Below are 24,370 nucleotides of genomic sequence, written 5' to 3' on the forward strand. Positions count from 1 at the left end.
AACTTGTAGACCTGCTAGCAGCGGTCTCAAACGGAGTGAGAAACGTTCCTGGTGGAATAACAGTGTCCCCATAATTTGACCTGTCCGTAATGCCTCAGGTGGGGTGTCTAGCTGGTGATGCCTTCCTGGTCCCTCTTGGGGTGAATTCCCGGACAGTCGCTGGGTTGAGCTGGGACAGTTCTGTGCCTCTCCTTGTAGCCGCTTGGAGTATGCCTTCAGTTATGAGGAGTGACTCTAGTTCCTGGAAGGTCTGCGCTTTGCGTGGGATCCCGTTGTGGGTAAAGAATACTGCTCGCGGTGTTCCCCATCGATAGGGCTTATCTTTGGCCCGGAGGTGCTGCAGGAGTGGTTGCATGGACTTTCGCCAGGCAAGGGTGTTCTTGGTAAGATCCGGAAAAATATTCAGAGTCGAACCCTCGAACGGCAGCGGTGTCTTATTTCTGAGCGCAGCTAAAAGTGTAGCTTTGTCTGACAGGGATTGTAGGCGCAGTATGAGGTCGGCAGGAGCGTCTGCTGGTGCTCTTACCGCCTTCGGTAGTCGGAACATCCCGTCCAATCTCAGGGATTTCACTTGTTTAGGCGGGATCAGGGTCCCCAGGAACTGCCTGATGTAGTGAGGAAGCTCCGAGAGGCCCACTGAGTCGGGTATCCCACGGATTTTTAAGTTGTACCTCCTCCGCTGATCTTCCAGTGCATCTAGCCGTTCTGTGTTGGCATTTTGCTGTTTAATCAGGTCCTCCATTTTTTGTTCCACTGTGGTTAACCTGGAGTCCTGTGTACTCGAGCTGGCCTCTAGTAGCGTGATTCTGGATTGGGCTCCTTCAATGGCTTCTCTATAGTGGGCCATGTCCGCCGCTAGGTCCCTGCGCAGGTCTGCCAGCATACTCTTTAGCTGGTCTGCTGTGACCGGCTCCCCAGATGCCTTAGGTGTAGTGGTACGGTCCGGTGCGGGGCCAAAGCTCGCTCCCTTCATGAGGTCTGTGTCAAACTCCTCCGAGGAATATGAGGCTAGGTCGTCCGCCATTTTGGACCATGCGGCCTGTTGAGTGTTCCTCAGCATGTCGCCGATATCTCTGCCGTGAGTGCCTTTTTCTGCCTTTGCCTTCTTAGCTTTTCGGCCCATGGTATGTAGTGAAGCTTAGGCAGTTGTGTGGGCTCTTTTGGGTCTGGTTCCACCATGAAAGTGTTATTTTAGATCGTTTAAGAGTCGGAGCTCACAAAAGCGTGTCTGCTCCGATGCGCTGCTAGCTCCGCCCCCCCCCCAAAAACCCTACTTTTTAATAGCCCAAGAGGAATGTCTTCTAGAGGTTCATAAAGTCATTCACATGGGTTTGATAACACAAGATTAAGGTCCCATTGAGGAAGAAGTTCACAAATCTTGGGTTTAATATTTTGCATGGCTCAAGCTATTTTTTTTAAATCAAAATATAAATCAGCAATATTACCAGTAGTTTCTAGTTCTAGGCCAGTGATGGCGAACCTTTTTGAGCCCAAGTGCCCAAACCGCAATACATGCCAACTTTTCTTTTCCTCAAAGTGCCAACACGGCAATTAAACCTGAATACTGAGGTTTAAGTTTACAAAAAACAACTCGTACAGTTGTCCAAACTAATTAACATCTTTTGTTTTAAAAGAAGATACACAGAGTTCAATTATACAAATTTAAAATGATATAAATAGATAAAATTAAGCTTATACAGGGAGTGCAGAATTATTAGGCAAGTTGTATTTTTGAGGATTAATTTTATTATTGAACAACAACCATGTTCTCAATGAACCCAAAAAACTCATTAATATCAAAGCTGAATATTTTTGGAAGTAGTTTTTAGTTTGTTTTTAGTTATAGCTATTTTAGGGGGATATCTGTGTGTGCAGGTGACTATTACTGTGCATAATTATTAGGCAACTTAACAAAAAACAAATATATACCCATTTCAATTATTATTTTTACCAGTGAAACCAATATAACATCTCAACATTCACAAATATACATTTCTGACATTCAAAAACAAAACAAAAACAAATCAGTGACCAATATAGCCACCTTTCTTTGCAAGGACACTCTGTCCTTGCAGCACAACTGCATGACACACAATTATTTTCATAAAATCTGGGACCCATGGCTGAATAGAAATGTGTTTTGATCTGTTCACCATCAACATTGCGTACAGCAGCAACCACAGCCTCCCAGACACTGTTCAGAGAGGTGTACTGTTTTCCCTCCTTGTAAATCTCACATTTGATGATGGACCACAGGTTCTCAATGGGGTTCAGATAAGGTGAACAAGGAGGTCATGTCATTAGATTTTCTTCTTTTATACCCTTTCTTGCCAGCCACGCTGTGGAGTACTTGGACGCGTGTGATGGAGCATTGCCCTGCATGAAAATCATGTTTTTCTTGAAGGATGCAGACTTCTTCCTGTACCACTGCTTGAAGAAGGTGTCTTCCAGAAACTGGCAGTAGGACTGGGAGTTGAGCTTGACTCCATCCTCAACCCGAAAAGGCCCCACAAGCTCATCTTTGATGATACCAGCCCAAACCAGTACTCCACCTCGCTGGCGTCTGAGTCGGACTGGAGCTCTCTGCCCTTTACCAATCCAGCCACGGGCCCATCCATCTGGCCCATCAAGACTCACTCTCATTTCATCAGTCCATAAAACCTTAGAAAAATCAGTCTTGAGATATTTCTTGGCCCAGTCTTGACGTTTCAGCTTGTGTGTCTTGTTCAGTGGTGGTCGTCTTTCAGCCTTTCTTACCTTGGCCATGTCTCTGAGTATTGCACACCTTGTGCTTTTGGGCACTCCAGTGATGTTGCAGCTCTGAAATATGGCCAAACTGGTGGCAAGTGGCATCTTGGCAGCTGCACGCTTGACTTTTCTCAGTTCATGGGCAGTTATTTTGCGCCTTGGTTTTTCCACACGCTTCTTGCGACCCTGTTGACTATTTTGAATGAAACGCTTGATTGTTCGATGATCACGCTTCAGAAGCTTTGCAATTTTAAGAGTGCTGCATCCCTCTGCAAGATATCTCACTATTTTTGACTTTTCTGAGCCTGTCAAGTCCTTCTTTTGACCCATTTTGCCAAAGGAAAGGAAGTTGCCTAATAATTATGCACACCTGATATAGGGTGTTGATGTCATTAGACCACACCCCTTCTCATTACAGAGATGCACATCACCTAATATGCTTAATTGGTAGTAGGCTTTCGAGCCTATACAGCTTGGAGTAAGACAACATGCATAAAGAGGATGATGTGGTCAAAATACTCATTTGCCTAATAATTCTGCACTCCCTGTATTTATTAGTATCTTCAACAAATGCAATACATACACACAGACTGCTGAACACATTCACACAGACTGCTAAATGCACACACAGTCTGAGAATACATACACACAGTCTGCTGAATACATATACACACACACACACACACACACACACAGTTTGCCGAATACACACACACACACACACATTGCATTGAGGGGTGCAGTGTATGTGTTTGTGTGTATGGATGTGGAGTGCTGTGTGTGTGTGGGGGGGGTAGGTAGGGGTGCAGTGTGTGTGTGGGGGGGTAGGGGTGCAGTGTGTGTGTGGGGGGGTAGGGATGCGGTGTGTGTGTGGGGGGGTAGGGATGCGGTGAGTGGGGGGGGTAGGGGTGCGGTGTGTGGGGGGGTAGGGGTGCGGTGTGTGGGGGGGTAGGGGTGCGGTGTGTGGGGGGGGTAGGGGTGCGGTGTGGGGGGGGTAGGGGTGCGGTGTGTGTGGGGGGTAGGTGGTGCTGTGGGGGGGTTAGGGATGTCAGGGGTGAGGTGGGGGGTTGCAGGGGTGCTGTGGGGAGGGGGCTGTGTGGGGTTAGGGAAGAAACATAAAAATAAAAAGTATATTAAATCTGTATCGCGCCCCCCCCCCCCCCCTTCTTCTTAGGGAAGCCATCCCTAGTGGTCAGGTGGTGTTAAGTATGTGACAGGGAAGCAGCTCTCCTGTCCTCCCGTGCGATGCTGTGTGGAGCGTTGCCATGGTAACGCACGGCAACGCTCCAAAAAGATTGCTCGCAGGAGGACAGGACTCTGCATTGATGCATACAGACAGCACCCCCCCCAGCCCCCCACGGCGACCTATGGCTGCATGCCCACAGAGAGGTGCCATAGGTTCGCCATCACTGTTCTAGGCAATTCCTTAGTAAGTCCGCAACATATAAAATTTTTAACAGACACAGCATTCAGTTGGGGAGTGCGTTTAAATGGCATATGGAACAGATACATGAGCAGCCATTTAAATGTTTGAGAGCTGAGCACAGTTGGGCAAGCCCCCTAAGTTTTTTTTGGCACAGATCTGAGGTATGCTGGTGCTGACGGTCTCCTCCTCCCGTGATGTTATGCCGATGGTGGTAACCTAATGGGCAGAGAGTGATGTACATACTGTGACGGTAGTCACCATCACTGGGGATGGAAGACAGACACTATGGGTGGGCTCCCAAATTCCTTTTGTGTTTTGTCACATTGTGCCTATAATTTGTGCAGGGCATGTTAAATATATTGCTGGTCTTTGAATCTCCCCCTCCCCCTTTTTCCTGAACTATTGTTTCCCCAGCAGGGCGTTGTCCCAGGGACACTGCCAGACCAGTTTGTCCCTCCTCAATCTCCCATCAGCCCTTTGCGATTGTCTGACCCCACCCTTCCTTGCACTATAGTAATCTATGTAACCTATTGTATGTAAATGAGGCTGTTGGGGGCTTAAACTATGTGTGCTGTATTCATTCAAGAGTTGCTGTTTAACCTTTACCATGTTTAGTCCAGGGTGGAAAAGGCCCTAAGTGATCCCAGTCAAGCCTCGGCGTCTGGGTCTGAAGTGTTTCAGGGTCCCTGATAGCTACAAGGAAGCAGACTTGGCGGAGGTACTCGGTCGGAGTACTGGAGCTCCATTACACATACGTTAGAGCTTTTCCACATCATTTCACAGAGTTGGAAGGCAACCACTAGAGGTCCCCTTAACTCTGCAATGTAAGCATTGCAGTTTCTCAGAAACTGTTATGCTTACATTGCAGGGTTAAGGGGACAGGGTCACTCCACCTAGAAAGCTTCATCTCATTGACTAAAGGGTCCCTTTAACTATATTACCCTTTTAAAATCAGCTCACAAAGACTTGCACTAGTGTAGAAACGAGGGCATCTCCTGGGTGGGTTGTGCCGCCTCTGTCAAGATTAATTTTCTCTCAAGATTCCTGTATGCTTTACGAAGTCTACCCTTCCCGCTTACACATTCTGATTGTAAAACTCTACATTCTTCCATTAATGGGTTAATCTGGGATGGGTTTAAAAAAAAATAACTTCAATCTGCAGTGCTACGTTGTATGTACCCAAGTCACAAAGGGATTTGAGTGGACTTACCTATATTTTTTTTTTTTTTGCATTATTTCGATGCAGCTCAGTTGGCTCACATTCAACAATAGCACCTACAACCAGGCCACAGAACGTCTCATTTTTGTTGTATACTTCCCTTCTAGTTATATGTGGATACTGAGGCAGCATTGACCATTGGTACCACAGTCCCCTCCGGCCATCACTTATTTTCTAGACCTGTGGGACAGAGTGAAGGATAAATCTGACTTTTTCTTTTCTCTCTCCTACAATGCCCATATTACTTTCACCACGTGATTTTTTTTTCCTGTCATCTACAGCTTTGAAGATTGTCCTCCTCACAGATAATAAAATAAGCAGGTACTGCTTCTCTTACAGAACTTAAACAAACCTGTCTAACTGTTCCCACACAAAAAATGGCAGGGTTCAAATGTGTACATTTCACTGATTGTACACTCTACCCAAATGTCTCTACCTTATCACTGCTTGCAAAAGGAACCCGAGACCTCCTGAAAAGCTCAGTGACTAGTCATAGATGTGGGAGGCGTTTGGTTCCCTTACCATTTGTGTGACCCACAAAATGCTTTTCCACTGGTATATAACTGCATTTTATTTTAGGACTCTTTCACTAGAGGTAACAAAAAACAAAAAACTGTCAGCATGGGTCACATAGTCCACTTACAGAGCAATTGAGGAGTTGTGGTTCTCATACTACTGTTATCTGTAAAACAAAGAAAGTAAAAGACATGGCCAGACTTGCAGCACAACTGCATGACACACAATTATTTTCATAAAATCTGGGACCCATGGCTGAATAGAAATGTGTTTTATTTAAAGTGCAAAGCACCCAATCTCTTTTTGCTGATAGAATAGGATCATGGGCATTACTCTCCCTTTCATTTCCACCTTCCTTTTTCTACTCTTCTTTTCCTCCCCTCCATCTGGCATGGATTTAGACAACCTCCATTATTCAATCTATTCCCTTCTCTTCTTTCGTTTTTCTAGCCATTATTCTATATTTGTACCTAGCTTTTACCCTAAATGTTACCACAATTACTTTTTCCCCTTCCTCAGAATGTATACACTGGTGCAGGGGATAGGCATTACTTTGGTTTAGCACCTTCACCTTGATCACGTGTGAACTTAACATTGCAGATGTCAGATGCTTTACCTTAACCACCCTGAAAGCATGAACAGTAATATTAATTTGCTCAAGTCATAAAGTTGTATGACTTGCAATCATAGTTACATAGTTAGATAGCTGAAAAGAGACTTGCGTCCATCAAGTTCAGCCTTCCTCACACCTGTTTTTTGCTGTTGATCCAAAAGAGAAAAAAAAAAAAAAAAAAAAAAACCCCAGTTTGAAGCACAATTTTGCAACAAGCTAGGACAAAAAATTCCTTATTGACCCCAGAATGGCAGTCAGATTTATCCTTGAATCAAGCAGTTATTACCCTACATTGAAAGATTATATCCTTGAATATTCTGTCTTTGCAAGTATGCATCTAGTAGCTGTTTGAACATCTGTATGGACTCTGATAAAACCACTTCTTCAGGCAGAGAATTCCACATCCTGATTGTTCTTACAGTAAAAAAACCTTTCCTTTGCCTTAGACGAAATCTTCTTTCTTCCAGTCTAAACGCATGGCCTCGTGTCCTATGTAAAGTCCGGTTTGTGAATAGATTTCCACACAATGGTTTGTATTGGCCCCGAATATATTTGTATAATGTTATCATATCCCCTCTCAGGCGACGTTTTTCTAAACTAAATAGGTTTAAATTTGTTAACCTTTCTTCATAGCTGATATGTTCCATTCCTTTTATTAATTTTGTAGCCCGCCTCTGCACTTTTTCTAGTGCCATGATATCCTTCTTTAGAACAGGTGCCCAAAATTGCACAGCATATTCAATATGTGGTCTTACCAGTGATTTATAGAGAGGCAAAATGATATTCTCGTCCCGAGAATGAATGCCCTTTTTCATGCATGACAATACCTTACTGGCCTTGGCCACTGCTGATTGACATTGCACATTGTTGCATAGTTTGTTGTCTATAACAATTCCCAAGTCCTTTTCGTGTGTTGTTATCCCTAATTCGCTTCCATTAAGGGTATACGTTGCTTGTGTATTCTTTACGCCGAAGTGCATAACTTTGCATTTTTCAACATTAAATTTCATCTGCCATTTGAGTGCCCAGTCCTCCAGTCTATCTAAATCCTTCTGCAGCAAAGTAATATCTTGCTCACATTGTATTATTTTACAAAGTTTTGTGTCATCTGCAAACACTAAAACATGACTTTCAATGCTGTCTTCAAGATCATTTATAAAAATGTTAAATAGAAGGGGTCCCAGAACAGACCCCTGAGGGACACCACTTGCCACCTCTGTCCAGCTTGAAAATTTACCATTAACGACAACTCTTTGTATTCTGTTTTTAAGCCAATGTTCTACCCAAGAACAAGCATTTTCATCGAGACCGATTTCCTTGAGTTTGAACACTAATCTTTTGTGTGGAACTGTATCAAATGCCTTGGCAAAATCCAAATAGATCACATCCACTGCAACACCCTGATCTATACTTCTACTTACTTCTTCGTAGAACGCAATCAAGTTAGTTTGACATGACCTGTGCTTCATAAAACCGTGCTGATTTTTGCTGATAACCATATTCTTCTCAAGGAATTCTTGAATATTATCCCTTAATAACCTTTCAAATATTTTACCAGCCACAGAAGTTAAGCTCACAGGTCTATAATTTCCAGGCAAGGATTTTGAACCCTTTTTGAATATAGGAACCACATCTGCCTTCCTCCAATCCTCCGGAACACTTCCTGAAAGAATCCTGTAGCTTTTTAGCATGTGGTTATCATCCTTCCGGGTAGGACTCTGTAGATCTTAAATTTTAATGCCATGTTTGCAGTTCATTCTGAGATGTCTCACACTAGCTTGTATTTGTAAAATTCTAAATAAAGAATTAAAATAAATAAATAAAAATACTGCCCTACCTTAATGCACCAACATGAGTGTGTTTATATGAAATGTTTATATTATAGTGTTATAACATATAGAAATAATTTTATAATATATATATATATATATATATATATATATATATATATATATATATATATATATATATATATATATATATATATATATATATATATATATATATATATATATATGTGTGTGTAGATCAATAACAATGAAAGATCACAAAAGTTAAGTTTGTTCTCTTAGGCCATGCGCCTGGTCTGCTTTGTAGGCAGGTTTACAACAAATATACAAACAAAATAGATCTCTACAAAAGGGGAGAATAAAACAACTCATAGAGTAGTATATCAAAACCAATAAGCATATATGGTTCAAAGTTGCACTCACACAAATTGGTTGATTGTAGGCATGCCAAAATTATAAAGATGGTATAGAGATGGTATGAACTCTTCAAACTCCAAAAGAGGGCATGTGGGGAACAAGAAATTACACAATAATAAGTGTAGATTTAAAAGACTATATAGTGCGCTAAATTAAGTAACACTTACACACTAGAAGTGGTGTTCAGGCATTTAATGGTCTCAGAAGGTTGCTGCTCCAAAAATTTAATGTTACTCCTTGGTAATAGTATAGAAAATGTATTAAATATGACAAAGAAAACAAAAATTAAAAACAAATGTAAATCCCACAGGGGCCCAACCCTACGCGTTTCGTACGGTGATCCAGACTTCCTCAGGGGTATCATCTGTTAAGTCCTCAATGTGAAGTCAGTCTGATGGCTCTTTGGTGTCCACTCTTTTTAAATGGTTTAGAACAAAGCTGCATATGATACTGCCGCTCATTGACTGGCTGAGAGCGTCAACTGACCACTCTGATCCAATTAGTGAATGTCTGAGCAGAGAAATAAGAGTATTGATACAGCCTAGAACACTAGCTAAAAAGATGCCCCAATGTTGCTGCAGGAAGTGGAGTTACATCTCCAGCAGATGAGGAGTAAAACCATGTATGTCAGCATTTAGTAACAAAACAAAAAAACAAAAAAAAAAACCTGCACATGTAGACTGCAGGCACCATGACCACTTCAAAACACTAAAGTGGTCATGGTGTTTGAAGTAATCCTTTAAGTTAAACAAGTGAAACTAAAGTTTTGCAATTTAAAAGGCCAGTTGGTATTGATGTTAAAAGAGAAGTAAAATTGATTACGGTTACTGATAAGTGTTGCCACAGTTTGCAAGTTGTTATAAAATACAATAAATAATATGGAGAAAATAAAAAACGATCACCCACCTCCAGAATATTCATTACACAAAAGAAGAGTAGCAGGAAGGCTGGGGCAATAATTAACCGGTCTAGCAGGAGCCGACGGATCCCAGCAAGTGGGGCTGAGGAAGGGATCATCTGCTCCAGAAACAAGTAGAAGTAGTGTGACAATGGCCCTGTGAAAAGGAATCTGACAGAAAGAAAGGTTATGACTTCTCTGGAAAATCTATCTTTGAAAAAAATATTGAAAATAGCCATAACTTGCGTAACCCCTTTTTCCCCATGCAAGGCTATATTTTCTTTTAAATGTACATCACAATTCAGTTCAGTCTTGACACAGAAACACACACACTGCATTGGATGAGAACCAAAAACAAATATTCAGATTATTAAAGAGGCTCTGTAAAATCCATTATTAGGCTTCCTCACATACTTCTGAGACCATGCGAGTTGCAGCACAGTTTGCGTAATTCTGTGTGGTTTTAGCATGTTGGCACTTGTTGGGATCCAGAGGGTAGGTTTACTCATGTTTATTCACCAAATATTAAACAGGTTTAATTTATAAAAGTGTTATGCCTTTTAGAATAATTTATCAAGAGTATTTTGATTTTTGGTGGGGATTTCAATTTATCCTTAGATCCAGATTTATTAATTTGCTTAACTTAAAGGTTAATAGATCTAAGCAAAAATGTAAATCTAAATACAATCAAAAAAAATAAAATCAATCAACCGGTTCTTTGAGAACAGAAGCAGTGCATTTATGTAGAGAGGAGTAGATTGCCTAAAGGTCACATGGCCCATACCAGCAATTGTACAGCAGAAGCATTTCATAATTATTACTCCTTTTTATATAATCTTCCCCAACTTGCCTCAGTAGATAATCTGGAGGACCTTATCTCAGCTTATCTCTCTGATAATGCTAGTACATCTCTTTCGCCAGAGACAGTAGAGTTGAATGAGAATCTCCCAGACAGCCACTGGAGGCACTTCCTGGATCCAAACAGATATCAAGCGTCAGATTTTTCCCCATAGGAAAGCACGGATTCAATGCTTTCCTATGGGGAGGTCTAATGCATGCGCTGCATTTGCTGCACATGCACGACCGCTCGTTGCAGGATGTCAGAGGAACACACACAGAATTGCAAGATTCACGATTAACGGCATCTATAGTGTGTCCACAGAACCCTATATAGGGGGTAACCGTTAGATATATAGCAAACACTTACACTGAAGGTGATCCCTAGCAAGATGAGCCTGGGAGCACCAAAAAGGGTTCTCTGGGCGTTGCACATAAAAAATAATAAAAAAAAAAAAACACCTTTATTATAGGGTATAAATTCCCCAAGTAAAAAAAAAGGAAACGTACATAAAATAGATCACATCTAATAAAACACACAGGGGAGACCCTGGTCTTGTATACGAGTAGGAGTATGCAGATTAGAAATTGTGTTTAGATAGATAGTTAACTAATGTGCTGGATTTCAGTAATGAAATTACTTCTCTACACTGGCACCAATAGTACTTAAGTCTTGGTAATAATATACAAATAATAGGTAGATATGTCCTTTTATAGAGATTGGACCAGAAACTTAAGATATTAAATTGAAATTGACTCGCCCTACAATGTTGTAGAGCAGGGGTAGGCAACCTTTTAGCAGCACTGTGCCGATATAGGATTGTGATGTCCTGTAGCGTGCCGGTCCTATTTTTTTTTTTTTAATTCAAGGTGTGTATGCTGCCGTATTCTGCTTGTGTTACTTTTACTGTAATTGCTTTGTATTGTTGTATTTGTGCGTATATGCAGGGCCTTCTTTAATAGTGACTGGACCCTGGGCAAAGCATTTGCTTAGGGCCCCCTGGACCCTGTCCCTCCTTCCCAGGCATGCAATCACGTCCTCCACCTCAACGCAGTGGCGGACCTAAAGTAGAGAGGTGCAAGAATTTTTGGGGGTCTCCCTGTTGCACGGGTGATTAAAAGGTAGATCCCCATCTGTCGTGCAACTCCAGAAATGCATTGATAGCTGGGGCTCTACCATTTACCCATGTTTGCAGGTCTGTATTTAGCACTAAACAGTTTTTGTTTGTTTGAATGTAAACAGGTTTTTGTATGGAATTTGTTTGTACGTGGTGTTGGCGTGATTGCAAGCATGTATTTGTGTAGTGTTGGTTTTTGAATGCAGGGGTGTATTTACATATAATTTTGGTGTGTAACACAGACATGTGTTTGTACGTAGTGTTGAGATTTGAATGCAGAGGTGTATTTGTGTGTAGTGTTAGTGTGTGAATGATGAGATGTATGCACATATACACACACAGAGATATATACACACTAAAATGCGCACACACACACACAGATACACACACACAGACATACTGACACACACACAGACATACTGACACACACAAAGACATACTGACACACAGACACACACAAAGACATACTGACACACAGACACACAGACATGCTGACACACAAAGACATACTGACACACATACTGACACACACAGATATGACACACATACATACAGACACACTAACACACACACACTGACAGACATATTGACACAGACATACACTTTAAAACCCACCCTCCAGTTTCCTACCTTTCCTGCTGGTGGTTGAAGGTGTTGGGAGTTGGGGTCTAGCGCTCTCTGCCAGCCCCCCTCCAATCTGCCTACTCTTCTTAACACATACATGTGTTTGTACGTAGTGTTGAGATTTGAATGCAGAGGTGTATTTGTGTTTAGTGTTAGTGTGTGAATGCTGAGATGTATGCACATATACACACACAGAGATATATACACACTTAAATGCGTGCACACACACAGATACACAAAACACAGACATACTGACACACACACAGACATGCTGACATACAAACATACTGACACACACAGATATACTGACACAGACATACTGGCATACACACAGACATACTGACACACACAAAGACATACTGACACACAGACACACACAAAGACATACTGACACATGCTGACACACAGACATGCTGACACACAAAGACATACTGACACACATACTGACACACACAGATATGACACACATACATACAGACACACTAACACACACACACACACATATTGACACAGACATACACTTTAAAACCCACCCTCCAGTTTCCTACCTTTCCTGCTGGTGGTTGAAGGTGTTGGGAGTTGGGGTCTAGCGCTCTCGGCCAGCCCCCCTCCAATCTGCTTACTCTTCTTTCCCGCGCGCTCCTCTCTTTGTGGGAGGAAGTAATGCGCGGCCGTCACTTCCTCCCAGCCTGCTGCCGAAAAGCAAGGGGCCCGCTCGCGCTGGTAAAGCGCCTCAGCGTGCGGCGGGCCCCTGCTGACAGAAGCCCACCAGGTGGTCCTTTGTGCATGGGCCACCCGGTGGGCCTCCTTAGTGTGCAGATTACCGGCCAGAGGGTTAGAAATAGTTGAGGCCAGCAGGGCTCACGGTGCAGCTGCCCAGTTTGCCCTGCGTTAAAGATGGCCCTGCGTATATGAGCTATTATATTGTTTATGTTCATGAGTAGTTTATGGTATTGTGTATGATACATATGAATGTGGGCTGTGTATGGGGGCCGCTTGTGCAATTGTGTGTGTGTGTGGATGGATATGTCACAGTGTGTGTTTGGTAGTGTGTGGGGGCTTTTTGGGGTATTGCATGTGAGGTTGTGTGCATGTATGTGGATTGTTAGTGGTGTTTCGTTTGTGCGGATTGTGTGTATGTTTGTGTGTGGGCTGTCCATATTATTTGTATGAGGGGAGGGTTATTCTGCATTTCTGTGTATATCTAGCAGTGTGGGTGGCTTCCCTGGGTTCCAGTGGGGGCCAGGCTGGCAAGGTACAGGTCAAGGACAGGAGCTGCAACAGCAGCTGCAGGCTGCTCTACTACAGTGTGGATTCCTATTCACAAGTGCTCTGAGATCACTACCTCTACGTGCTGCAATGCATAAATTGAGGATTGTCCTTCACCACCTTCTCGGATTAGCAGATATCTGAAGTTTTACTGGGACTCCTGATAGGCCAGAGCCTGTTTTTCTCTAGCAGCCTTGAGTGCCGTGCAAAGGCACCTCGAGTGCCGTGCATGGCACTAGTGCCGTAGGTTGCCTACCCCTGTTGTAGAGTATAGCTTAAACCTAATATTGTGTATAGGTATCTTGGCAAATCGGTTCATACACTTAGAGAGTGTCCCTTACTAAAGTCTCCAAACGTATCAATAGATCAGGAGCCATAGGTGGTTAAAATGTATCCACCAGTTAAACAAAAAAGCTAACTCTACTAGTAACAGTGAGTTTCTATCCTCTAAAGTATCTGCTTAGATCCTGCTACAATCTAATGTAGTCTAAAACTCCATAGACTTCTCTCAATTTTTCTCCTCCACAACCGGTGAGCACAAGAAACAGTGCAGTGATTAAAATAAAAAAAGCATGAGACCTAACACACGTTTCAGCGCTACTCAAGTGCCTTTGTCAAAAGGTAAATGTGATACTGATCTGATAACTTTTTTTTTTTATATTCTTTATTTTTGTGGGTACAGCACAATAAAACAATATCACGTGTTATACTCGCATTTCAAGACATAAACCATTACGCTCATTAACAGTTGTTATACATGGGTGAGGACTACCCGGTTTTAAAATTTTGGGCCTAGCTAACCCTCTATTGCCCTTTCAATAGCGCTTTGACACTGATATGGTAAGGGAGGTTGCATCCGTCTAGCTTTAAGTGCCTGTATGCTTGGTGTCGGGGTATGTCCCTCAGTGGGAACTAATGCACCTCTAGGTTTGGGTGTATTGTGTGTCGGACCTAAGTCAGGTATGCTCGGGTGGGTATGCGTGTCATAGCTGGGCAGGGCTGTGGCTTAACATATAGGATTATTCGGTTGCTTACGGAGCCATTGTTGTGAGTACATGGAAAGAGCGCAATTTAGAAACTAACATATGCAAAAAGGGAACAACATGAACTGCATAGGAGAAAGTAGACTTAGAACGGGTCAGGTGTCTCTCCTGTTGGCTGCAACAGATGAAAGGTTTGTAAGTCCTGCTCAGCTGCTGCCGTGTCAGGTTGGAAGGGCAGTGGATTTCCGAACCTTTCCTCTTGGGACGAAGAGGGTGATTTCCGCCACAGTCCATGATGGACAAGTTGTCGCTTGTGTCGTCAGTGCTGGGAGACCAAGTGCCTGCAGAAAGGCCGGTATGTCGGATGCATGTGAGAGCTTACGTGTCGTGCCCGCCTTTTCTGCCTGGAGACAATGTGGGACCCACTTGTAGGGGATGGCTTGTTCCTGGAGTAGCTGAGTGGCTGGACGGAGGGATTTCCGCCACAACACGGTGTGTTTCGAAAAGTCTCTGTAAAACGCCAGTTGCGCCCCCTCAAATGCTACTGTGGGGGAGCCTCTCGCAGCCCCCATGAGCATTCCCTTGTCAGAGTCCCGCACAAACTTGATCATGACATCGCTGGCTCCTTCGCGTAGCGTGGAGGCTGCTCTGGTGAGTCTGTAGCAAGAGTCTATCGTGATCAATTTTGCCTGTCGCAGCGTCAATAGCGTGGCTGTAAGCAGTGGTGTATCTTGGTTTTGTGCTGCCCTAGGCAGGACAAAACTCAGACACCCCCCCCCCCCCCGCGCGCACCACCCCCACCCAACCCTTCCCCCTGCCCCGCCTTCTAAATACACACACATTCACTGACAGATACGCATACACTAGCTAACAGACACACACAGTCGGACACACACACACACTAACAAACACACACAGTCGGACACACACACACACTAACAGACACACACAGTGAGACACACACACTAACAAACACACACAGTCGGACACACACACTAACAAACACACACAGTCGGACACACACACTAACAAACACACACAGTCGGACACACACACTAAAACACACACAGTCGGACACACACACTAACAAACACACACAGTCGGACACACACACTAACAAACACACACAGTCGGACACACACACACTAACAGACACACACAGTGAGACACACACTAACAAACACACACAGTCGGACACACACACTAACAAACACACACAGTCGGACACACACACTAACAGACACACACACTAACAGACACACACACTAACAAACACACAAAGTCGGACACACACTAACAAACACACACACACTAACAGACACACACAGTGAGACACACACACTAACAAACACACACAGTCGGACACACACACACTAACAGACACACACAGTGAGACACACACTAACAGACACACACAGTGAGACACACACTAACAGACACACACAGTGAGACACACACTAACAGACACACTGTCGGCCACAGTCAGACACACACACTAACAGACACACACACACACACACACTAACAGACACACACACACACACTAACAGACACACACACACACACTAACAGACACACACACACACTAACAGACAAACACTAAGACACACACACACTAACAGACAAACACTAAGACACACACACACACTAACAGACCCACACAGTCAGAGACACACACACTCACATTAACATTTTTATTTACTCCCCCCCCCCCCGCCTCCTTACCTTTGGGAATGCTGGGGGTGGGGGGGTTCTCCCATTCCCTGGTGGTCCAGTGGCTGCAGGGAGGCACTGGCGGGCAGGCTGGGCGGCCGGCGAGGGAGCTGAGCAGAGAGCTGAGGGGAAGAGCTCCCTCGCCGGCCGCCCAGCAACCAGCAACCAGCAACCAGCCCAGCATGTCTGTTAGCCGCAAGGCTAACAAGACATTTGCCTTGGGCATTTGGGGGCGGCGTTTTTTGCCGCCCCCTGGAAAATGCCGCCCAAGGCAAATGCCTTGTTTGCCTCGCGGCTAATACGCCCCTGGCTGTAAGCCGTCGGCAATAGTGCGGTAGTTCAGAGCCGGTGATTATCTCCGGCACTCCGCAAACCCTTAGGTTCCTTGCCCTATTCCGGTCCTCCATGCCAGCCAGTTGGGTTTGTTGGTCCGCATATTGCTTGCGGAGGGAGCACAGCGCCGCGTCCGTGGCCCTTTGCGCTAGTTTGGTGTCCCTTAGGCCTACCTCCACATTTGCCACTTTGTTGGTGAGTGTGGTTACCTCTGCTCTTACCAGTGCCATGTCCGCTTGGAACATGGACTGAATGTCCTTTACCAAGGCTTTAATATCCACCTTAGTGGCTGGTGCAGCGTCAGTGCAGCGTCCCCCATGCCCTTGGGTTCCTGAGGTATCTGTAGTGCTTGGTTAGGTATTGCAGGCTCTGCATAGTAGCTGTCCTCGTCCGAGGATTGTGTAGTATAAGCTTCAGGCGACATCTTGGAACTTGCAGGCCGTGAGGCTGCGCGGAGAAAAGCTCCGATATCTCCGGATCCCATGCTCGGATCTGCATTCTGCTTTTTTTTTCCCCCATAGTGTGGGGCTGCCGTGTGTCGGCTTAGGAGCCCGGCGTGTTCGTGGATTGCGGCTACGGGCGGGTTAATTCCAGTGTCCCGCACGGAGCTATTGAAATGTGCGGCCGGCTAGCTCGGGTGCTGGCTCCGCCCCCCGATAAAGTTTTTATACCATGTGTTACAACCCATTTGTCCAATCCGAAGCGCCGACATGTATGTCTCCCTCACGCCAAAATCAGGGGTAACCTGCGTGAATAATTACAAGTCCGTCTCATTATTCATTTTGGCCCCGCCCCTGGGCGTTTTGTTGGGGGCGTGTTTTGTGTTAGGAGCCGGTTTCATGAATGGAGTCCTCGTCCCACCTAAGTACCGCCCATTTGGGCGTTCCTATGGGCAGACCTATTTTCTCAGAGTCTGTGTTGTATTCTTTGTATACGGCCAAATGTCCCATGCTGACAGCTGATAGATATATTGATAGAAACAGTTTCGATATCAAAGATCGATCTAAATATGCTCACATAATGAATAGTGTGATTTGTTTGGCATTGAACACAAAAATGATTACTATTTATGATTGTAAGTAGCAAATGATTATTACATTGTGTTGTAACATTCTTAAAAAGGGATAAATCTCCTTTTTATACTATCTGCCACATAATTAGTGCCCCTATGTATATACCTATAGTATTCAATGCAAAAGCACCCTAGGGTGCTAATTGGCCTAATATCTGTTTTGTATCCATACATAGATCATTTAGAAATATATTCATAAATGGTATCATGGGTCAATACCTGATCCTATCATTACTTATATTCTCTTAAATAATTGTGACATTACTGTAAATGGGAGTTAAATAGGATTGGGTATATAGATCAGTACCATTATGCTTTATACCTATATTCATCATAGGTCTTTACAGAAATTAAAATAATAAGAATGAGTGTAGACAAACCAACACATATATACATATTTACAAGTACAGAATATTTACTGATTATGATGAATCAATAAAAGGGGTAAAGGTAAAACCCTCATTTAAACCCTTGGGTGATAGAGTATCGAGTTTGTGGATCCAGAAACATTCCCTTCTTTTAAGGGTCTGGTCCAAATCTCCCAGTCTTCTACCCATTTGGATCCTTTCAATTCCCGCAAATTTTATACATTGTGGTGTGTCCACATGATGAGACCTGACATGCCTAGCGACTGGAGTGTCTCTATTTGAGGTCACCGAATGGATATGTTCCATTACCCGTCTCTTGAATGGGCAAGTAGATCACACCAGAGGTATTACAGTTAAAGAACTGTCTTATGGGGATTACAATGGTGTTAGTGGAGTCATTTTTGATCATTTAGCAATGAAACAGCAAGCCACATATCTCCCACATTGATATGTGCCATTTACTGTGATCCAACTGTTCACTGTTGTCTTAGATGTAGAAAGATGGCTGGGAACTAGCATTTCCTTGATATTCTTGCCTCTTCTGGCAGTAACGGACACCTTAAATGGAATGGTGCCTCTCAGGTGTGGGTCCTGTGTCAATAATGGCCAGAATCGGCCCAATATTTTTTTTAGCTTCTTTCCAGCCTGCATCATAGTTAGCTATGCATCTAATTTGCTTGTTAGATTCTGGTTTGGTCTCATTTTGTAATAAGGTTTCGCGGTCACAGCTTAGTGCTCTTTGATAAGCCTGCTTTAAGCATCTACTCGGGTACCCTCTTTAAGGCTGGGAAGCAGCTAAAAAAAAGTATTGGGCCGATTCTGGCCATTATTGACACAGGACCCACACCTGAGAGACACCATTCCATTTAAGGTGTCCGTTACTGCCAGAAGAAAAGAAGGGAATGTTACTGGATCCACAAACTGGATACTCTATCACCCAAGGGTTTAAATGAGGGTTTTAACTTTACCCCTTTTATTGATTCATCATAATGAGTAAATATTCTGTACTTGTAAATATGTATATATGTGTTGGTTTGTCTGCACTCATTCTTATTATTTTAATTTCTGTAAAGACCTATGATGAATATAGGTATAAAGCATAATGGTACTGATCTATATACCCAATCCTATTTAACTCCCATTTACAGTAATGTCACAATTATTTAAGAGAATATAAATAATGATAGGATCAGGTATTGACCCATGATACCAATTATGAATATATTTCTAAATGATCTATGTATGGATACAAAACAGATATTAGGCCAATTAGCACCCGAGGGTGCTTTTACATTGAATACTATAGGTATATACATAGGGGCACTAATTATGTGGCAGATAGTATAAAAAGGAGATTTATCCCTTTAAGAATGTTACAACACAATGTAATAATCATTTGCTACCTACAATCATAAATAGTAATCATTTTTGTTTTCAATGTTCAATGCCAAACAAATCACACTATTCATTATGTGAGCATATTTAGATCGATCTTTGATATCGAAACGTTTTCTATCAATATATCTATCAGCTGTCAGCATGGGACATTTGGCCGTATACAAAGAATACAACACAGACTCGGAGAAAATAGGTCCGCCTATAGGAACGCCCAAATGGGCGGTACTTAGGCGGTGTCAGGGTATTTATATCGGCAGAAATTTTGTGCTATGATAGAAATTAAAATGTATATTGTCAGAGTCACTCTGAAACAGAGCAGACTCCATTTTGTTATTTTGAAGCTAACAAAAGACACAAAATGTATATCCTTTCTGTAAAACTAACCACTTTGCTAGAAGCTAAGGAATGGTTTGTATAAACAAACCAAGTGATACAATGAGTCTAACAGAGAAGGGAGACGGAATACTCTTCTTAATGTTAGCTTCACACAAGAAAGCCAGACACCAGTGACCAGATAAGACTTAGTAATTAATTTTACTTTCTAAATTTTACAAGATTCCCATTGTAGTGAAAGGTGAGACTACGTTTACGAATTGTCATATTAGAAATTACAGCAGGAATTGGAGACACATAGTCTGAAGAAAGCCCAAATAAACTGTTTGATCTGACATAAAACTTAAATTATAAATAACCATAAAGATAAGGTAAATTACGTCAAAATAGCCACCAGAAAAAGTTAACTCTTTCCTGGATAGGAATGTTTAGTGGGACGAGACTGCCCTCTATAGACCAAATACTTAAATTGCCATCTGGAAGGTAACCACACCTCTAGTTTTTCTATTGGTCTATCACCTAGTGAATTTTTCCTTTAAAAGTCGAGACAAAGGGAAGAGAGGTATGCAGAGAAAGCAAAGCAAGGAAGCAAGAGAGTGAGCAGTCGGGGGCAAAGAGTTGGAAGCAGGCTAAGTCAGGAGACAGAGAAAGAGACCCATGACATTCAAATTCCTGAGAATACCTACTAATCTGATGAAAATATCTACTCAACTGGTAATTATACTGGCTTCATTTAATTAATTAAAATTTTCTAATAGCATGATATATGACTGGATAAATCACGATCAGATTTCGATATTTAGAAATCTTAGTTAAATAAGAAGTACATAATTAAGCATTCTATTCTGCAGATAGAAAATAATAAATATGTATTAATGTGACGTATCACATGTTAGCATATCGTGATATTTATCCAGGTGTATTGATTTGCTCTAAAATAAGATAAAATATCTATTTAGGCAAGTCAAAATTCTGCTTATAGAAAAAGGTAGATTACTCTTATTGGATGGTTCCAGGAAATGACAAATGAGCTGGTTTAAATGTTAATTTTATTTAAAATTACATGAGAATAGGTCTTAATTTTTTAGGCGGTCTAGCCAGCATTGAAAGGGTTATTCTAACTGTCAGCTAAAGTTTTATGGTCTTATGCTGAAAGCTTTTCTGTGTGTGTAAACTTTCACTTTCGTTCTCTGTGAAGACCGTCATAAATCTTGTCTTGACAATTAAGTCTGTTAACCATTGAAAATTTTTTTGTATTGCCATTGTATTGCATATCATGTTATACTAAATATTCATTGACCATTGTCACGCATGTTACTTATTATTATTATTATTTAAATTGTCACAATAAATTGTATCTATTTTTATAACAAATTGTGATTTTATTTATATGGAATACATTTCACTTACACAATAACGATCTTTGGGATCTGAGAATTGAAATAGTGGGCAATTCTCAACTGTTTACTATTATTATCCCATAAATATCCCCACAGCGGGACGAGGACTCCATTCATGAAACCGGCTCCTAACACAAAACACGCCATCAACAAAACGCCCAGGGGCGGGCCCAAAATGAATAATGAGACGGACTTGTAATTATTCACGCAGGTTACCCCTGATTTTGTCGCGAGGGAGACATACATGTCGGCGCTTCGGATTTGACAAATGGGTTGTAACACATGGTATAAAAACGTTATCAGATCAGTATCACATTTACCTTTGACAAAGGCGCTTGAGTAGCGCCGAAACGTCCGTTAGGTCTCATGCTTTTTTTATTTTAATCACTGCACTGTTTCTTGTGCTCACTGGGTGTGGAGGAGAAAGATTGAGAGAAGTCTATGGAGTTTTAGACTACATTAGATTGTAGCAGGATCTAAGCAGATACTTTAGAGGATAGAAACTCACTGTTACTAGTAGAGTTAGCTTTTTTTGTTTAACTGGTGGATACATTTTAACCACCTATGGCTTCTGATCTATTGATACGTTTGGAGACTTTAGTAAGGGACACTCTCTAAGTGTATGAACCAATTTGCCAAGATACCTATACACAATATTAGGTTTAAGCTATACTCTACAACATTGTAGGGCGAGTCAATTTCAATTTAATATCTTAAGTTTCTGGTCCAATCTCTATAAAAGGACATATCTACCTATTATTTGTATATTATTACCAAGACTTAAGTACTATTGGTGCCAGTGTAGAGAAGTAATTTCATTACTGAAATCCAGCACATTAGTTAACTATCTATCTAAACACAATTTCTAATCTGCATACTCCTACGCGTATACAAGACCAGGGTCTCCCCTGTGTGTTTTATTAGATGTGATCTATTTTATGTACGTTTCCTTTTTTTTTTTTTACTTGGGGAATTTATACCCTATAATAAAGGTGTTTTTTTATTATTTTTTATGTGCAACGCCCAGAGAACCCTTTTTGGTGCTCCCAGGCTCATCTTGCTAGGGATCACCTTCAGTTTTAGGACGTCAGAGGAGGCGCAGTAAGGATTTTGAACCCTTTATTTACCGCGGAAGGCTACTCAGACATCTCATAAACGTGTCTAATGCATTAATACCTCTGAACTATAGAATGGCATGTCCTCCATCCACTGGGCAATGGTTAGGTAAAGTGAAGATATCTGCTCTATGGGAAATATGAGCAAGTGACAGTTTGTATTTTTTTTTTTTAAATCAGATTAACCAGTATTAATTAATGATATTTAATTATTGATTGACTATTTCTAATGCCTATGCATTGATGTTAACTGTGAATTTAATACCAAATTTAAGCCATTAAATTTTTTTAAAAAGAAATAAAAAAAACTATTTAATGCTAAATGGAAGGGCAGTACCAGGAGACTTCAGTCACTATAATCACGTCAATGAGATGAAGCAGTTACAGTTTCCTCGGGCAATATTCAGGAAATATTTGCAACAAACTATTGTTTAGTAAGCTCTAATAATCGCGATTTCAACATCATCAGTGAATCTCTACTATTTTGAATTTTTGCTTATGTTTCTCATTATGGAGAATCTAAAGACTTGCCTTTACATTGCAGAAGAAGCTTTTGCCAATTTATTACTCACCCATATACAGCAAATCGAAGAGGCCCCACCAAGTCCACTTCCTTCGAGGATTTCTGAGGTTTGCGCCTTCTCTCTATACTCTGGGATAGAAGGTTTCCCAGAAGGTTTCCCAGTGCAGACAGAATCCCACTGCAAAGAGTTAGACATTCACGTATTAACACACTGTGAGTAGTCACTTGTACTTGTTACAAAACCATACTATGCACATTTTAAGCCATTTTTTATTTGCGCTTTGACACTACTTTCATCGAACCTTTGAGGGATATATAAGAAAATGATCTAAAAAGTGACGATTAAAAGGAACTCTATAGCCACCAAAACAACTTTAGCTTAAAGGATATCTTCCCCCTCCGCAAACAGTAAACCTACTGTTATTACATTTTGTTTTTGCTCCAGAAGTACCTTTATTAATCTTTGCTTTGATCAGATTTTCTTCCCCTCATGTGATTGCATGTCATGTCCCCCTTTGCTTTCTCCCTGCTTCCTGTATTTCAGAAAGACTTTTCACCAATGGCCATGCTCCAGTGATTTTCTATGACCGGGGTAGGCCATCTTTTAGTAGTACTGTGCCAAAAAAAGATCTAGAAATTCCTTGGCATGCCGATGTATTCTGCTTGTGTTATTTATGGGTGCTGCAGTGGCTTTGTAGTGTTGTATTTGTGCTGCTGTTATATTGTATATGTTCATGAGTAGTTTGTGGTATTGTGTATGATACCCATCAATGTGGGTTGCACATGGGGGCAGTCTGTGAAATTGTGTGGATGATTTGTTACATTGTGTTTGGAAGTTTGTGTATGTGTGGGACTGCCTGTGCTATTGTATGTGAGAGCTACGTGTGGGGTTGTGCATGTATGCAGATTGTCAGAAGTATTGTGTTTGTGTGGGCTGTTGTGAGGGAGTCTTATTTTGCAGTACTGTGTATATGTAGCAGTGTGGGTTGCTTCCATTGGGCTTAGTGTGGATTGCTTCCATTGGGCTCAGTGTGGACCTTGCAAACCAGATACAAGTCAGGGGCAGGAGCTGATGTTTGCAGCTCTACTCTAGTGCGGATTCTCAATCACAAGTGCTGGGAGGAAGTTATCCGAGATCACTTCCTCCAAGTACTGCAATGCGGAAATTAAGGATTGTCCCTCACCACCTGCAATCACAGTTCGGGTTGCACTAGCAGATATCGGATGTCTTACTGAGACTCCTGATAGGACAGAAGCTGTTTGGCTGTGTTTCACTGACAGGGGGGGGGGGGGGGTCAACAGTGGGTAGTGAGGTTGGCTGGCAGGGAAGGGGTCAACAGTGGGTAGAGAGGTTGGACTGGCAGGGAAGGGGTTAACAGTAAGTAGGGATGTTGGCTGACAGGGACAGGCAAGGAATGAGTTAACAGTGGGTAGGGAGATTGGCTAGCAGTGAAGGTGTTAACAGTGAGTAGTGAGCAGGGCCGGACTGGGAGAAAAATTTGGCCCGGGCATTTTTTTAATCACAGCGGCCCACTAAGAAGTGGGCGGGGCAGAGAGGGCGTGTTTCATCATCACTAATGACAAACACGCCCCCTCTCAAAGTGAGCATGTTGGTTCAATGCTCTTCCAGGGCAGACCATGCGCAGAACTCTGCTAA

The 24,370-nt window shown here is 42.3% G+C and overlaps 1 protein-coding gene across 1 annotated transcript in view; it reads right to left on the reverse strand.

Annotated features, from left to right (window-relative positions):
• The window catches only part of PXMP2 (peroxisomal membrane protein 2), a 95,725-nt gene that overhangs the window by 32,382 nt on the left and 38,973 nt on the right, over positions 1-24,370 (reverse strand). Inside the window, exons 2-3 of the mRNA XM_063454776.1 lie at positions 22,763-22,891; positions 9,636-9,798 (exon numbers count right to left, since the gene is read on the reverse strand). Of these exons, the coding sequence (XP_063310846.1) occupies positions 9,636-9,798; positions 22,763-22,891 (292 nt within the window). The remainder of the gene's footprint in view (positions 1-9,635; positions 9,799-22,762; positions 22,892-24,370) is intronic.

This window comes from Pelobates fuscus, chromosome 5 (genome assembly GCF_036172605.1).
Source record: "Pelobates fuscus isolate aPelFus1 chromosome 5, aPelFus1.pri, whole genome shotgun sequence".
In the NCBI taxonomy this organism is placed as follows: domain Eukaryota; kingdom Metazoa; phylum Chordata; class Amphibia; order Anura; family Pelobatidae; genus Pelobates; species Pelobates fuscus.